At 41.4% G+C, this 18,416-nt stretch overlaps 1 protein-coding gene across 5 annotated transcripts in view; it reads right to left on the bottom strand.

The window, feature by feature from the left end:
- Positions 1–17,536, bottom strand: part of LOC105017143 (AMP deaminase 2) — a 43,423-nt gene extending 25,887 nt beyond the window's left edge. Inside the window, exon 1 of one of the 5 annotated variants that reach the window (XM_029113856.2) lies at positions 17,047–17,536. In XM_029113856.2, coding sequence (XP_028969689.1) covers positions 17,047–17,053 — 7 coding nt within the window. In that variant the 5' untranslated portion in view covers positions 17,054–17,536. Of the gene's footprint in view, positions 1–1,816; positions 1,933–8,457; positions 8,632–14,910; positions 15,049–17,046 lie in introns of those variants that run through there. The other 4 variants (XM_029113858.2, XM_029113854.2, XM_029113855.2 and 1 more) reach the window with 4 other exon arrangements.
- Between the last annotated feature and the right edge of the window lie 880 nt (positions 17,537–18,416).

Genomic DNA, 18,416 nt, shown 5'->3' with positions numbered 1-18,416 from the left:
ATCAACATGGTTTTATGTTTGCATATCACAGGCAGAGCTTTAGAAAAGAGCAAATAAGAATATGTTAGCAGTACGTTACTCTGTATAAAATTCTGTAAAATAAGTAACCCTGTCTGAACCCAAACAGAGCTGGGCCAACAAAAACTCCATTATAATAAGTAGAGGAGTATCTGGTGCAGGTTTTTGTCCAGTTTTTGTCCATCTAACATGGGTGTCTATGGGAACAGAGGGGTGTGGGGGGGAACATGGCACATGGTACACCATAATGATAATTGATGGGTTCTCATTAGTACATTTTGTTTTGTTTATCATGACGAAAACACCCTGACATTAAGCACAAAATACCCTGAAATGAAGCGTGCTCATACATTTTCTGTAATCCATGACCTAATTTGTATGGTCTTTTGGGGGGTAATATAATCCAAGTGCCACATTGCCGGCGGCCAAATAAGGTAATAGCATCCTGTCTTCCGTCGTTTGAACGCAGCCTGACCTAGGGTTACTTCATCCATAATGTACGCGGCTCTTCACAGGGCCCCCTTCAGCTCAGACTGCCACTGGGAGGATGAGGTCCCGGCCCCCTGAGGTGAGGCAGCCAGCAGACCATTCCTGTCAGGAGAGGCTGTGTGTCAAACCAGAGACAGGGACTGTAAACATCTTCTCATCACCACAGGGCGCTATGTGATGGGGCGTCCCTTGACCTCCATCTCGCCCACAACCCAAACATCCCTCTCCGGTCTCTCAGGGCCCCCTTCCATGATAGATGGCATTTATGGGGCAGCTCAGTCTATTTGACACAGGCTGGGCAATGAGTTAGGGGATATACAGTAACCATCAAGTGAATGGTCAACAACTTATGTAACCTGTTCATATGATTTTCTTTTTTTTTTTTAAGTCAATGTCCATGTTTTTAACTTACACCATGTCAAAATATACATTAAAAACACACAAAAAAAGTGTTGACAATAAATCAGGACATTTTGGCCAAAAGGAGCACCACTATAACGTTTGGTCGCAGCCCATACCATTTTCCACAACAACCACCTGGTCAGCATGGTCTAAGTCTATTGTGTACCTATATGGTGGTCAGGGGGACATAAAAAGACCAGAGCCCAAACACCATCTGACGGATTTATCAGCACTGAAATAAAAAGGATTAATGGATCTAGAACCTCATTAGGAGCTGTGGCCACAGTCCAGATGGGGGGAGCAACATGCTTAACTGTACCAGAACCATGAAACACAACCCATCATAAACAAAAGCCAGTCATGACTGCAGACTGTCAGCCAGCTAATCATCCCGTTAGGTCACAAGGCTCCAAAGGCCATTCCTGTTTGTGGTGAGGGTGGTGGGGTGTAGCGGAGTCCTTATGAAAGGTTGGAGCTTTGACCGGCTATCTGTCCAGCCCCAGCAACAATCCCACCCGGAGCATTTGGGGCTTGCTTACAGATATTTCCAAACCTCCTGGCCAGTTTTAACAGTGCAAACTCTTACCTCTAAACTATTCTTAGAAGTAGAGAGTTCAGGAATTTTCCATTTCAACACAGAGAAAGCCATAACTCAGCTTAGTTGATATTGATGGTCAAAGGTACAGTACTTTTGTCTTGTGACAGGCTCCCTCTAGTGGTTAGAACAGAATACCTGCCAATGTTAACAGTTTAGTGCAAACCACTCTGAGAATAATACATAACATGACAGCCAACACGCAATGTTTTCAAGCCAGGGCCAACTATACTCCAAAATTAGGATTCAGTCAACATAAGCTTCACAGATAGGATTCATTTGTTTGCAAAAATATAAAGATATTTGTCTTGCCTTGCAAAAGACCTTGGTTCCGACAGCACGGCTCCAACAGTGAAAGACTGGATGTTTTTGACAGCTGAGACAAGAAACTACACAAAGTGAACTGTAAAACGCCACAGCAACGACTGTGTTACTGACCCTCTCTGTGGGATTTAGATACTGTCACTATGACACAGGAGGGGACAACCACACACATACTGGCACATAAAGCAGTGGGGTTACACGTGGTAGTCAAGACAGCCCAGGTTTCACCACTGACATTACTATCCTAGCCATCCAGACGGAGATAGGGGAAAGGGACCCAACCCTGTTGCTGGTCAAAGTACATGGGGGGACACACAACCTGTTAGACTGAACAGTAGACTTCAGTATGTAGACTAATGCAACACTGTCAAAAACCATTCAGCAGAATGCATCAGCAGTTTGATCCTTTTTTCAGTTATTTTCTCTCAGATCAAAGCAACTACCAATGGGCTTGTTAGATCACACGAAAAAGGCCCCACCAGGTCTTGCTGGTTCTTATCTGGATTCCGTTTAAAGGAAATTAGCAAAAACGACAAGTCGGAGAACGCTACTTAGACACTAAACCTCAGTCAGCTTGCCAGCGGCCAACTAGCCACAATAAGTCACCATTAGACAAAGAACGCAATTCTGTAAACCACTGGATGATGCAAAGCCAAAATGCACCATCTACTGGAAGCTCCAGGTTACGAACCGCTGTGACAAACCTAGTGATTAAAAACAGGATGTATTAGCGCTACAGGGAAATGTTTTAGACCACTGGCATTTGTTTTGAAAACAATTCACATGTGCGCAACAAATGCAACTAATCAAACCAAAGTGCACTTAATGTTACAGGGAAAAGACAAAAGAAAAAGCTTTGGATAGAGACACTAACAACTAATTTCTCAAGCAACAGCTCTAGTGGACATTCCTGCAGTCAGCATGAGTTACCTGTGGCATTAGGTTGTGACAAAACAACCCATCGGAGTAGGCTTGTATAGTCCCCCGCACAAGGCTCAACTGTATAATGATCATGCTGTTTAATCAGCTTCTTGACATGCCACATCTGTCAGGTGGATGGATTTTATAGGCCAAGGAGAAAAACTCAATAACAGGAATGTAAGCACATTTCTGTACACATATTTTAAAGGAATAAGTTCCTTGTGCTTGGATCTTTTAATTCAGCTTATTAACCATGGGACCAACAGTTTACAAGTTTCTTTTTATAAGTTTGTTTTTTGTACATAAAAATATATGTTTCTATTTTTCTTCAGTGTACAAAAGAAAGGCATACAGACATATTTCTCCCCTAAACTCATGAAATACCAGGAACAAATATTAGAAAAAACTGATGAGTGCATGGAATGTGAGTGGTCGGGCAGCCTGGCGGCTTCGGGCAGCCTTGGTCGGATGAGTACCGGGGGGAGCACAATTCAGTCTATTGAAGTCAGTCCGTGGGCTCAGCCTGCTGTTTGACTTAGCATGCAGAGTCCCTGCAATCCAGACAGAAACACATTATTGTCTCTAAACTGCTAGGATCGTATGACCCATCCTGAGAACCAGATGCACTGCACTCCATAAACCACATAATACATTTGGCTGGATGCAGAGATCAGGTGGCATCATGTGCTGTATTGGTCTGATAATGCCCCAGAGAGAGGCAGCTGCCTTGAGCCAGATGGTCTTAAATAGGAAAATACCAGCATAAAATATCAGTGATATTACTATGATATTTTTAACCCTAATCAGGGGGGCTAGAACATACATACTGTAGTAAAACTGGATCATATTTTCTACTAAATTAGTGGCACCAAAAACCGTTTAAAGGTCTGTGTGAATGCCTTCTGTATAGGGAGTTCAGATGTATATTGGTTTCAGACGTGTGTGCGTGCACCTCCTTCCTTCCCCAAAATACTCCAGCGTGGGGAGCTCTGAAAGAGTGAATGCGCCTCCTCCCATGGCAGTGGGTGTTAGCTCTGCGTGCCCAGAGAGTTCAGCCAAGCAGCTAATCGAGGAGACTTAAAGGACTGCGCTGGAGGAGAGTGCTCTAAGTTATTTATTACTGCAGCAGAGACAAGCTGCCTCAGCAAGGCGTACACATACACAGCCGTCCATGCAAGTTAGGACCTTCATGGTGGACCGGCCAGGCTGCATCCTCCCAGCCAGGCAACATTCGTGTTGACTGATCAGATGGTAGGCCTTGGCTCACAGGCTGAGGAAAATGGACACTCCAGTCACAGCAGCAAACGTAGCCACAGGAGCTGGTTGTTCTTTTTAAATGGTCGGGGTTCTTGAGGGTTCTAGAGTTTCTGTGTATGTTACTTGAAGTACGCTAATGTTAGAAGGCTGCCGTCATCTTTACACAACTTCACTGCATGAGAGTTCCTACGAAGTGCTGCCCAGTGAAAAACATAAAATATTGAATTCTACTCAATAACCTGAATAATTTAAGATCACTTTGGCCCAGTTACACAGACACAGTCTAGGACAAAAACAATCAATTAATAAAGCTCAGTAGAGGTAATTTAAGCTTCATTTTTTGCCCCTAGAAAAGGCATAATCTGTGTCCATGAAACCGGCCCATTCAGTTTAACTTCAATAAATTACGAACTGTGTAAATTAAACATGAATAAGTTTCCACACACCACCTTAAGCTTAACAACACTGAACTGCTCTTCCTTTGCAGAAAGATGTCTGCTCCGGGACAGGCCCATCATGGTTGACCACAGCACAGTGTCCTCCTCCCAGAGTGCTAAAAACCTCGCTGAGACCCTAGATGAGCCGCTGTCATTTTCTGCTAACATCAAGGCAGTGACTCTCTCCTGCAGGTTCATGCTCTACAACATCCTTACGTCACACAGGAAGCAGCACAGGTACATGTCCAGGAACAGTGCAACCAAACGCCTGTAATTCATGTTTACAAAGCAAGAACAGGAGCTTCTTCTCCAATTAGGCAATGTTCAAACCCTACATCCCTACCTAAGCTCTTCGTTCAGCCACCTCTTGGCCATCCCGCCCCTTCGGGGGGAAGAAAGGGCAAAGAAAAAGCATCTGACAACGCACTAAAGAGTGGGGCTAGGTCACTTATAGATGCAGTGGTTAAGAGCCTCATTGCTAATAAAGCTACTGAGAAATGACTTGGCATCTAAAGACACATTGTAAGATGGTTCTTCTTATAACGACTTCAACATTACTTATATTATTTACTTAAGTGCAGTTCAATAAAATGTGAACTGTACAGTGGAGAATTGTTCCTCAAACCTCTCATGAAAAAGAGCCACTAACTGCATTTACTTCATAGAACTGGTCACACAGGTAACCGCAGATTATAAACTGCTTTCTATTTCACTTCAACTTGAATCAACAGGCTATGTATAACTGGTATTATGCATACAGTAGCGTCAGACACATGTATGTCACCTAGACTAAAGTATGTCTGACTGAGTGTTGTATTCAGTGTTTCGGACCAAACGTTGCAGAAAAACTTTTCCACAGGGCCTATGGATGACAAGGGGTTTTACAAATGGGCCCCTTGGCCTCCAGCTACAAAAACAAGGTGTAATGTATTCCATGAAAAAGATACCCCTCAATGGCATTTCCTTCTCCTAACGTGACTGGACATATTAGTCTTTTGCATAAACACATGGCATAATGACAGACTGACCCCGTGAGTGAGCCATAGAGTGGTTTAATTGGCTAAATAGGCCAGTCATTGCGAGATAAAGGGCCCCTATCAGTGTGGTAAGGCCCTCTGAGGCAGATATGTAGAGACTAGAAGACCCACTCCCAGCCAGGCTGCCCACTGATAAACCCAACTGGCAACACAGAGGTGGAAGGAGATGTCATGACTAATTGTTTTACAGCTTAATGTCCCATAGACCGATGCTAGTGACAGTCCATCAGAGTACATATTGGGACCAAATGTCCATTACAATATACATTATTAATTGTACAAAGGCTTTTAGATTAAAACCCTGCTTTAATCTTTTCTCTTTCAAAAGGGAACTTGCTAACTAAGGTTAAACTTCATCAGCATAAACCTAATCAACTCTTTCAATGAGGTGCTACAGTGGGTATTAGCGAGAAAATCATTACACTATTGCTACAGCAATTATAAAAACATAATTTATTTCAATCTGCAGATGATTCTCAACCTTGATTATGCGGATAGATGCATATTCCATGATTCACCATGCAATGTATTTCTTTTCTAATCATTGAGTGTAAGAAAGAGAGGGCAAATCTCTTTTTACAGTAGTACTACATTATCTTAAAGGTGCTATATGTCTCCCTTGTGGATGATAGGTGTATACCAAAAGCATTATGCTTCATTCCAAACAAATTCCCTAATATTCCCTTCATTCCAAATTCCCTTCATTCCAAACAAATGCACTAATATGGCACACTTGCTGACTTTATACTTTTGATTTCAGTTTCAAAATAGCTCTAAAATGTTTGTTAGAGAACAGATATTTTCCAGTGGATTAGATGGTAACATGGTACCTACTAATTTCCTATTAGGACATATTAGGACAATGGCAAGAAAATCCCTAACCTCAAAAAACAATGTTACAAAGAAACTACCATTAACAGGTCCAAATTCTCAATAAAAAACAATTCCAATGCAGCAATGCTGTTCTGTTAGTAGTAGGAAATGAATACTGTACTAACAGCCATACTACTATTCTCTAATTGCATCACAGGAGAGTTTGAGTGAAAGGTATTTTATGCAAGACAGGCTGCTTGCTGATCCATGCAGCAGATTCATGACGAGCCAGAGAGATGTGGAACGTGATTGCCTATAGCATGGCTTCACCATCAAATATCGACAATACCTCCACCCCTGCAACTTTTAGACAACAGATTTGATAGAGGGCCAGCCAACGGACACTAAATCAGTGTTTCCCAATCCTGGTCCTCGGGATCCAAATGTTTTAGTTTTTGCCCCAGCACTCACACACCTGATTCAAATTAAAGACTTGATGATAGGTTGATTACATCAATTAAGTGTGTAAGTGGTAGGGCAACATTTAAAACAGGTGTGTGAGTGCTTGGGCAAAAACAAAATGGCACTCCCCTTTGGGTCCCGAGGACCAGGATTGGGAAACACTGACCTAAAAGACAGGGACCACAAGACCCCCAGGGAACAGACAAAAGGTTAGCAACTATAACAGCAGTCCAAAAGATGATATACAGCCGACATCACAACATAAAACCATTTTAAACATGGCTGCATATTTGAAGTGTTAAATTCCAAACTGATAAATTATTGATTTCGGGAATGTTGAATTTGTGTAGACTAAATAGGCTCTGTGCACAAGCGTAAAGACGAACTTCCGCTTTAGCCAGAAGTCGGCATATCAGTTTCCGGTTTACTTAAGGCGATCACCCGCGTCGCCCAAAATTTCAGTTTTTAGTAGATGTCTCAAAGACCTGCCTAAAATAAGCATTAGTGATGTCCATCGAATTGTTGATGCCTGGTCCTCTGCTCCAACAAGCAAGGGGAACAAGGGATTCAAAATCTACGTATCGAGTTATCTGCACAACTATGAGGGTAGGTAGTTTACTGTGGTGTGCCGGCCGGCTATCGGCTAAGCTAGTTAATGAAGTGTTCCTTTTTAGTGTAGTATTAGGCAGGACAATAGAATGCATAAAAATTCACCCTAGCCTCAAAAACGGCAAAAGAACGCTGGCTGAGTGCGGATGAGTATTAGTAAGTAAACCGGAAACTGCAATGCCGACTTCTAGACAAAAGCGAAAGTTCGTCACTACGCTGGTGCACGGAGTCTATTGAATTGGGACAACACTGGGAAACAGAAGACTCACTAGATAAGAACAAAACTAGCTAACGTTACACAGGCCTGTTATTGTGATCGACAACTTCAACAGCATTTTAGGATTGACTGAACACCTTTTGGGAAGTAAGACAGCAAAAATGTTTGTTTTCAAACTGTCCTAAAGCAAAATTCCAACCAAAACGAAGCTGAATGCGGCTCGCTTAATGTGGTTTTCTACTTAAAGTACAATAAGGTCCTAACCTGCAGTACAATACGCTGCAGGGGAGAACACAATATGCCTAATGGAAAAAAGTGGCCCACGACAAGTACCAATCATACCCGGAAAGATCGGAGACCCTTGACACATTTTCTATTGTATGATTTGAACTCTCTGTTGTCTATAATTGTTTTGGTTAATTGTCTGCGCTAGAAACAAAACCGATTTGTGCACCTGAATAAAAAGAATTACATCTTGTACTAGATGTATTCGGCTGCATCATTCAACTATTACTGCAGTTAACAAAAGATTTCATCAATTACAATACAAAAATACAAATCCTGTGTGCAGCACCTTTAACACTACAGTAAAACTGTACCGCCCTTAGTCAACACAAAGGCAAAATAAAGTACTGCTTGCAAACCTCCAATGTCCACATTACAGCTTCAACCCATTCCCCCAAAAACCCATGGGAGAACATTTTCAGTAACATCTCCACTTTAGAAAATGTTATCCTTTTGCGTTAATACACTTCGTGCACGTTCCTGCACTAACTCCTTGCAGGGGGCGTTCGACTCCAGAACGGCACATCCCTTCCTGTTTCTGCCCCCGTTCTCCTCCCGGAGACACGCCTGCACCCACACCCATTCACTCACCAGGGCTGGTGGTGCTCTGCAGGCTCCCTCTCTTGCGCTGTGGGGATTTGGGCTTGGGCAACCCTTGGCCCTCGCCGGAGGTGGATGATGGCATCTTACTACCTGGCTCTTTTGACAGCGAGGAGCGAGGAAAGGGAAGAGCAGCGGAACAGCCGGCCGAGGCTGAAGGGAGTGGCTGTAATGCTAGCTCCAGCTCTGAGACAACAGGGACTTTTATAGCAGCTGGATGGAAAGACACATGTGGTAGGGCATGTGGAAGCCCCTCCGCAGGGTTGGCTCCACCCATCTCCTAGCCCCAGCGGCAGGTCAGCAGTCAGGCAGCACGGGGGGTGGGGGGTGGGAAATCGCAGTACAAGGTGGTTGCCCCAGCAACTGTGGAACGAGCCAATGCAGAGAAAGAAAAAACGGCGGAGGAGGACATCGCGACTCAGTCTCCAGCACAGGGAGTTTCACAGGCGGCTTGAGTAAAACACTACACCAAAGCAGGCATGGTCCAACACAGCAGCACCAACAACAGCACAATGGGTAGCATTTTCCAAGCCAAATGAGAGAATTCAAGGTGGCATGAAAGCGCCCATCACAGGACACATGAAAGCAGAGCAGCTGCATTCCAGGAAAACGTATCCGGGGAAAGGCGCGTAGCCCAGGCAAGCCAGAGAGCTGGATGAAATCCTACATGTCTGAAATGACGGATTATAAAGACCCCGTAGCCATGTAACCTAACTGAAAAATCTATTTTAATTAAATTACATTTTCACAGCTCTCCTCAACGAAACCTTATTTGCCCATCAAAGAATTACTAAGAATGTCAAGAGAAATAGCTGGGATAAAATAATTTCCAAAGTATCTATATGCACACTACCTATTCATGGTAGTGTACATTTAGAAAAAAAACTGCTTTTCTTTCAAAAGCAGGGAGATTTCTAAGTTACCCTATACTTTTGAACGGTAGTGGATACACAGTGAGGGAAAAACATTTTTGATCCCCTGCTGATTGTGTAGGTTTGCCCACTGGCAAAGAAATGATCAGTCTATAATTTTAATGGTAGGTTTATTTGGAAAGTGAAAGACAGAATAACAACAAGAAAATCCAGAAAGACATATTTTAAATGTAATTGCATTTTAATGAGTGAAATAAGTATTTCATCCCCTCTCAATCAGAAAGATTTCTGGCTCCCAGGTGTATTTTATACAGGTAACGAGCTAAGATTAGGAGCACACTCTTAAAGGGAGTTCTCCTAATCTCAGCTTGTTACCTGTATTAAAGACACCTGTCCACAGAAGAAATCAATCAATCAATCAGATTCCAAACTCTCCACCATGGCCAAGACCAAAAAGCTGTCCAAAGATGTCAGGGTCAAGAATGTAGACATACACAAGGCTGGAATTGACTACAAGACCATCGCCAAGCAGCCTGGTGAGAAGGTAACAATAGTTGGAAGAAACACAAAAGAACTGTCAATCTCCCTCGGTCTGGGGTTCAATTCAAGATCTCACCTCGTGGAGTTGCAATGATCATGAGAACGGTGAGGAATAAGCCCAGAACTACACGGGAGGATCTTGTCAATGTTCTCAAGACAGCTGGGACCACAGTCACCAAGAAAACAATTGGTAACGCACTATGCCGTGAAGGACTGAAATCCTGCATCGGCCGCAAGTTCCCCTGCTCAAGAAAGCACATGTACAGGCCCGTCTGAAGTTTGCCAATGAAGATCTGAATGATTCAGAGGAGAAATGGGTGAAAGTGTTGTGGTCAGGTGAGACCAAAATCAGGCTCTTTGGCATCAACTCAACTCACTGTGTTTGGAGGAAGATGAATGCTGCCTATGACCCAAGAACACCATCCCCACCGTCAAACATGGAGGTGGAAACATTATGCTTTGGGGGTGTTTTTCTCCTAAGGGGGCATGACAACTTCACCGCATCAAAGGGACGATGGACGGGGCCATGTACGGTCAAATCGTGGGTGAGAACCTCCTTCCCTCAGCCACGGCATTGAAAATGAGTCGTGGATGGGTATTCCAGCATGATAATGACCCAAAACACACAGCCAAGGCAACAAAGGAGTGGTCCCAAGAAGAAGCACATTAAGGTCCTGGAGTGGCCTAGCCAGTCTCCAGACCTTAATCCCATAGAAAATCTGTGGAGGGAGCTGAAAGTTCGAGTTCCCAAACATCAGCTTCGAAACCTTAATGACTTGGAGAAGATCTGCAAAGAGTAGTGGGACAAAATCCCTCAAAAGATGTGTGCCAACCTGGTGGCGTCTGACCTGACACATCTGACCTCTGTGATTCCCAACAAGGGTTTTGCCACCAAGTACTAAGTCATGGTTTGCAGAGGGGTCGAATACTAATTCACTCATTAAAATGCAAATCATTTTATTAAATTGTGGTACATGTAATAAATTGTAGTACATGTGTTTTTTCTGGATTTTTTTGTACGATCTGAGATTTCAAAGCACATTCGGTTTGTCCATAGAGTGGCACTATAATGGATGAATGATGATATCTTTTGATCACTGTCACTCCATATGATTACATTTGGCACACATGCTGAAACTTACGAATCTGGCTAATTCAAACTATGTAACAATTTGGCCAAATTGGGGCTCCATTGAACAGGAGAAATCATTCATGCCGCATGTGTCTCCCTGCGCTAAAATGGTACATTTAGGCCAATGGTAGCTGAACGCTGAAACCCCATGAACGCTGTTGGCAGCCTTAATTCCCTTTGTAGTTTATTCATCACATGCATGAATAATCTGACCAGAAAATTCCTTGTCAGGCAAGGGGAGAGCTTGGTTTCTGTAACAGCTGGTTGGTCAGTATGTGATTCTTGAGCATGTACTGGCATGCTTTACATAATAATAAACAAACAGAAAAGGCCCGTTGTCACAGTGTTCTAAAATGAATTTCTCAGACAGGTTGGCAGCCCGTCCCTGTCATATAGTACAGACAATCTTGAAAACATCTCATTACAAAGAATTTCAATATCAAGCAATACCGTAGCAAAATAACCATCAACAATGAGATACAATATACTACTACGGAATTCCCCGTTTTTATATCAGACCAAACTATACAATCATTTTCAAATAAGGGAATGTAATTAAGATTAACTGTGACTCAAGAGAAATACTAAGGAATGTCTTTAGGTGCTGGGACAATGTGCTGAAATGGCTAATCAATGACAAACAAAATATGACACTAAAGAATTCAAAGTGAAGTGCTCCATCTAGTGGTACAAAGAGATAACTACATGAAAGGACAAAACATTGGACAAATGTAAACAGACAGTACAGCTCATGCCAGTCAGGCTTACCAGTTTAGATTAAACTGTTATCTATGATAGACATTTTACACTACATATGCAACTACACAAATTTGAGCAGATTTATATTCCTGTACACCACAGTTCAAATGTTTGAGGTCCCTTAGAAATGCCCTTGTTTTCCAAGAAAATATACATGAAATTAGTTTGAATAGGAAATATAGCAAAATGAATAGGAAATATAGTAATTAACAAGGTTAGAAATACAACCCTGTTTCCAGAAAAGTTGGGACGCTGCATAAAATGCTAATAAAGACAGAATGCAATGATGTGCAAATCATGTATCCCTACATATCATTGAAAATAGTACAAAGACAATTTTGAAACTGAGAAATGTTATACACATTTCAAAAAAGTTGGGACAGGGGCATGTTTACCACAGAGTTGCATCACCTGTTCTATTAACAACATTCATGCTTGATACAGGATTTCAGCTGCTCAACAGTTCGGGGTCTCCTTTGTCATATTATTTTTTGTTTAAATAATGCACAACATGTTCAGTGGGTGACAGGTCTGGACTGCAGGCAGGCCAGTTTATCACCCAGACTTTTTTACTACATAGACATGTTGTTGTAGTACGTGCAGAACAGAATGAGGTTTGGCATTGTCTTGCTGAAATAAGGAAGGCCATCCCTGAAAAAAACGTTGTCTGGATGGCAGCATATGTTGCTCCAAAACCTGTGTATATTGTTCAGCATTAATGGTGCCTTCACAGATGCCATGTCACCCATGCCATGTTCACTAATGCACCCCCATACCATCACGGATGCTGGCTTTTGACCTGTGCGCTGAAAACAATATGGATGGTCTCTCTCCTCTTAAGTCCGGAGGACCCAGTAGAGGTTTAACTTGCATTTGTGGATGCAGCAAGTACTGTGTTCACAAACAATGGTTTTCAGAATTGTTCCTAAGCCCATGCAGTGATTTTCTCTACAGAATCATGTCTGTTTAATGCAGTGAGGGCCCGAAGATCACAGCCATCTAAAATGTTTTTTGGCCTTGTCTCTTGCATACAGTGATTTCTCCAGATTCTCAATATCTTTTAATGATATTATGTACAATTGAAGACAAGATCCCAAACTGTGCAATTTTATGTTGAGAAACTTTATTCTTAAATTGTTGCACTATTTGCCTTCCTCCCCATCCTCACTTCTGACAGACCCATCCTCTCTGGAATTAAATTTTAATACCCAATCATGTTACTGACCTGTTGCCAATTGATCTAATAAATTGTGTGATATTCCACCAGGTTTAGTTTTTTAGCATTACACAACTTTTCCAGTCTTTTGTTGCCTCTGTCCCAACTTTTTTTAAACGTGTTGCTGACATCAAATTAACAGTGGGCATATCTTTTCAAGAAACAAGAACATTTCTCAGTTTCAACATTTGGTATGTTGTCTTTGTACTATTTTCTATTGATTAAAGGGTTTAAATGACTGTTTTTATTTACATTTTACGCAGCGTCCCAACGTATTTGGAAACGGGGTTGTAAGATAAAAAAATCCTCCATTTGCAGTAATTACAGCCTTGTAGACCTTTGTCATTCTAGTTGTCAATATGTTGAGGTAATCTGAAGAGATTTCACCCCACACTTGGATTGGTTTCATGGGCACAGTCAAGCTGCTCCCACAACAACTCAATTCTGTTGAGATCTGGTGACTGTGCTTGTCACTCCATTATAGACAGAATACCAGCTGACTGCTTCTTCGCTAAATAGCTATTGCATAGTTTGCTGTGCTTTGACTCAACATCCTGTTTGTAGGAGGAAATTGGCTCTAATCATACGCGGTCCACAGGCTATGGCATGGCATTGCAAAATGGAGTGATAGCCTTCAAGATCCCTTTTCCCCATTACACATCTCCCACTTTACTATCACCAAAGCACCCCCAGACCATCACATTGCCTCCACCATACTTGACAGATGGCATCAATCACTCCTCCAGCATCTGTTAATTTGGTCTGTGTCTGACAAATGTTCTTCTTTGTGATCCAAACACCTGAAACTTAGATACGTCTGTCCATAATACTTTTCTCCAATCTTCCTCTGTCCAATATCTGTGTTCTTTTGCTCATCTTAATCTTTTTTTTTTTTGTTGGCCAGTCTGAGATGTGTTTTTTTCCTTGCAACACTGCCTAGAAGGCCATCATCCCGGAGTCATCTCTTCACTGTTGACGTTGAGACTGGTGTATTGCGGGTACTATTTAAAGAAGCTGCCAGTTGAGGACCTGTGATCCGTTTCTTAAACTAGGCACTCTAATGTATTTGTCATCTTTCTCAGTTGTGTACCGGGGCCTTCCACTCCTCTTTCTATTCTGGTTAGAGACAGTTTGTGCTGTTCTGTGAAGGAAGTAGTACAAAGCGTTGTATGAGATCTTCAGTTACTTGCCAATTTCTTGCATGGAATGGCCTTCATTTCTCAGAACAAGAATAGACTGACAAGTTTCAGAAGAAAGTTGTTTGTCTCTGGATATTTTGAGCCTGTAACCAAACCCAGAATAGCTGATGCTCCAATTACTCACCTAGTCAACAGAAGGCCAGTTTTATTGCCTCTTTAAATCAGCACAGTTTTCAGCTGTGCAAAAATTATTGCAAAAGAGTTTTCTAATGATCACAGCCTTTTAACATGATAAACTTGGATTAGCAAACACAACGTGCCATTGAAACACAGGACTGATGGTTGCTTATAATGGGCCTCTGTACACCTCTGTATTCTATAAAAATCTGCCATTTTCAGCTACATTAGACAATTAACAATGTCTACACTCTATTTCTGATCAATTGTATGAAAAAAAAAAAAGCTTTTCTTTAAAAAAAAAAAAAAAAAAGATTTCTAAGTGACCCCAAACTTTAGAATGGTAGTGTATTTAACAGTCAACTGGCAATATTGTCACTTGTCAATACAACAGAACAATTATTAATATTGCTAAATATTGTGTGGCTACTACTAACACAGAAAAAGGACTTTAGTTTAAAAGGCAAGCTGTCAGCCTAATTCCCCAAAAATCTGAACCAGTTTTTAGAAACAAACTGACTTCACATGGCTAAAAAGGCACCAGCAAAAACCCTGTCAATGACAGGCAAACCAAGACAAATGATGCCAAATCGATGTAACAACCCTTACCCCAACAATGAAAGTACTGTTGTTGGGAAATTCCTCAGGATCTTATTCCTTCCTCTGTGTTTTCAGGCTCTGCTGGTTAGACGTTCTGCCTGCATAGCCTATCAGTACAAATTAGACTGGACTGCTGCTGGCTCTTTTGTTTTTTTTTCTACAAAGAACAGGGTACTGCAAAATGTTTTGCAAGAGATGAACACGCTCTCCCTCCCTCCTTTTTTCCTTCTATCACTCCTCCCCTAAAATGTTCCTCACCCTGAATCTGTTATGTAAAATGAGCTTTACCCCAAACGCACCTCCCGCTTTTCCTGAAAAGAAGTTAATCGAATTCCTACTCTCTTGTCCTGAGTTAGGTCACTGGGGCCTGGAGATGATACCCTGAGCGCATAACTCTTCTTCCACTGTCAGGTTAATGTTAGCTTAGTCCATCAGGCATTTGTTTTTACATTACAAGCTAAATAAAAAATTATTTAAAAAAACACCCTTTCATTCCTGATCTGTGTACACTGTGGGTCATAGTTTTTACTGACAAACAAATTCAAATGTGATATTATTTGACTCCAGCGGTACCTTTTTACATCACGGTTACAAATCAGGCCCACAGCTATACCACAGACTCATTTCTACATAGATACATGTAGTCAGGCCACCAGCTATACCACAGACTCATTTCTACATAGATACATGTAGTCAGGCCACCAGCTATACCACAGACTAATTTCTACACAGATACATGTAGTCAGGCCAACAGCTATACCACAGACTCATTTCTACATAGATACATGTAGTCAGGCCAACAGCTATACCACAGACTCCTTTCTACATAGATACATGTAGTCAGGCCAACAGCTATACCACAGACTCATTTCTACATAGATACATGTAGTCAGGCCAACAGCTATACCACAGACTCCTTTCTACATAGATACATGTAGTCAGGCCAACTGCTATACCACAGACTCATTTCTACATAGATACATGTAGTCAGGCCAACAGCTATATCACAGACTCATTTCTACATAGATACATCTAGTTTAAGTCTGCTGATATTTTATTTTACTCCAATACCGGAAACCCATGGAGCCTACCAACAAGTGGATACCCTTTCGATTTTCTTGTCCTGTGACTAGGCCCTCACATAGAAGATTCAGCAATGCCATTTTAGGTATTAAAAACCATAATGTTCATCTGACAAAGCTGAATATGAACAATAGTAAAATCAGACTGCAGTTCTTTAAAGGATTTTTCTTTTGCAGTGGTACAATGCATTTTGAAATGTTTATGTATGTTGTTTATGTATATAGTAACTGTCTAGATTGATATATCTCAGCCTTTGACCAGGCTGTCTGGGCAACGGACATTCTGTGATTTTCTGTCTCCTGGAGCCATTTGTGCAACCTTGCATTTTTAGACTACATTGGCTATACGCCTTGTATGTAAATTCTGCAAATGCTAATTCCGTCATTTGTACTGTTGGAGGAGGATATAAGCTTGATACCTGAAATGCATAATCAGAACAATCTGTCAATCTGATGCTACTTGCTAGTCACTGGACTGTTTCTCTGTCAGTATTGTGACAGTTGTTCCCGTGGTGCCACGTAATAAACTTGAAATAATCAACTGTTATACCAGACTCAGAGAAGTTCTTATTTGTATGAATCTTCCACAAAATATTGCTGAAATAAATAAGAGTCTTTCTTTTTGACTTGTGGTAACTGTAGTCCAGAATTAGTAGTCGTTAGGTACTCTGAAAAGTCCTGAAATATTAGGTTCCTTGGCCATGCTATTGGCCATGTAACTGCTACATACAGTATGGTTTTTGGACTTTACAGCACAAACAAACATTACTTTCCTTGGCCTAACACTAACAAGCAACTTTTGAGGGGATCATAACTTCGTATCCCTACGAACAAAGCAAATTACCAACATTTTCGTCAGCAACAAAGTATAACTGTATTAGTTTGTATACACACACACATAAATAAATATGTAATGAGATACATAAATAATCAGCGCTTCTTAACGAGTTAAGAGCACATAAATTAATCCACTGACACTTATGCTGTTTGTGGTAATTTCCCACTTATCAATAAAACGTTTAGAACACTTGGGTTAGGATATAGTTATACTGTAGTTACTCACCAGCCATTGTTGATGTCCTTGTTTCAACTTGAAGTGGTGATGCAGTTCAAACAACAAAACATCTGGCAAACGAGCTGTAGCAGAAAGTTTATATTTCTCTTTCAATGCTAGCTAACTAGCTACCCAACTAGAAAATAGTTCCTATAAGCTCCAAAAGATCGGTCAAAACAGCGAATATGTACAGAAATGAACGTTCTTAGTGTAGATACTCAAAAACACTACTTCTGTAAATGCTTCAGTAAATATGTCTTCCACACAGAATGTAACTTCTATATTTATTCAGATAAATTAACTAATCCTTTAGAACCGATGTTTTCGTTTCTTGTGTGATAGGACTTTGAACACCTTTCATTAACACGCTGTGAACTCAGATTGCCTGATGAATCAAACGGAAATCATCTTTGCTTAACGTTTTCCCCGCATAGTGCCGCGGAAGATAAAGGCTTTGAAAGTTTTTAGCGTTCAGCTGGAGCAAGGAGTTTGGATAGCCAGGCTAGAACAACAGAAAACTGATCTTAACCTTATCTGAACTGTTTCTACGTCATGTAATAAAAAACTTCACCACAGAAGACAGTGGATTGTTAAAGGGGCAGTACTATTAGCTGTCCACAAGTCTGAAGTCCTGCAAAACAATTTCTTTGGCAAAATAGCGTTTGAGAAATGTATAAAAATAAAAAGGCTGTATTCTAAAGTAAGAATGAATTCATTGATGTGTGAGAACCAAGGATGACTATATACCAAAGATGGCCATATACTGTACAGTACAGACAGATAACAAATAAAAGGAAAAACCAATAGAGTTTCACAGTAAGGTATTAGGCCAGCACGAGGAACCAGGACAACTTCAGCGTGCCTTGGCATAGATTGTATGAGTCTCTGGAACCAAAACCATACCATGAAAATGCCCCCCACAGCAAAACAGCGCATCCAGACCCCCTCACCATATGGGTCAAACAATCCGGCTTGTACAGTACCATTCACTTGGTGTGTGCCAAATATGCATTTGCTGAAAATAAGGATGAAGGATAATTAATCTGACCATATCACTTTTTCCCACATCGCTGTAGACCACTGTCTATGGTTTTGCACCACTAAACTCTAAAACGTCCATTTGTCTTTGTAAAGAGAAGTTTATGTACTACAACCCTGCTATAATAACCCTCTCTGTGCAGTACTCCACGGACTGTTCTTGCTGACACGTCCTGCATTAACGTTCTGCATTAACCTGTGAAATAATTGCTCTTTTGTTTTTCCTTACTAATTGCGGTAACGCATGGGCATCACTGTCATCGAATGTGTACTTTCAACAAAACTTTCTAACCTAATTTACAGAGGTATTTCCCATAAATCTAAATGCAGATGCAACTTTA

This window comes from Esox lucius, chromosome 17, assembly GCF_011004845.1.
Source record: "Esox lucius isolate fEsoLuc1 chromosome 17, fEsoLuc1.pri, whole genome shotgun sequence".
NCBI classification, from domain to species: Eukaryota; Metazoa; Chordata; class Actinopteri; order Esociformes; family Esocidae; genus Esox; species Esox lucius.
This window is presented reverse-complemented; position numbering and strand designations above follow the sequence as displayed.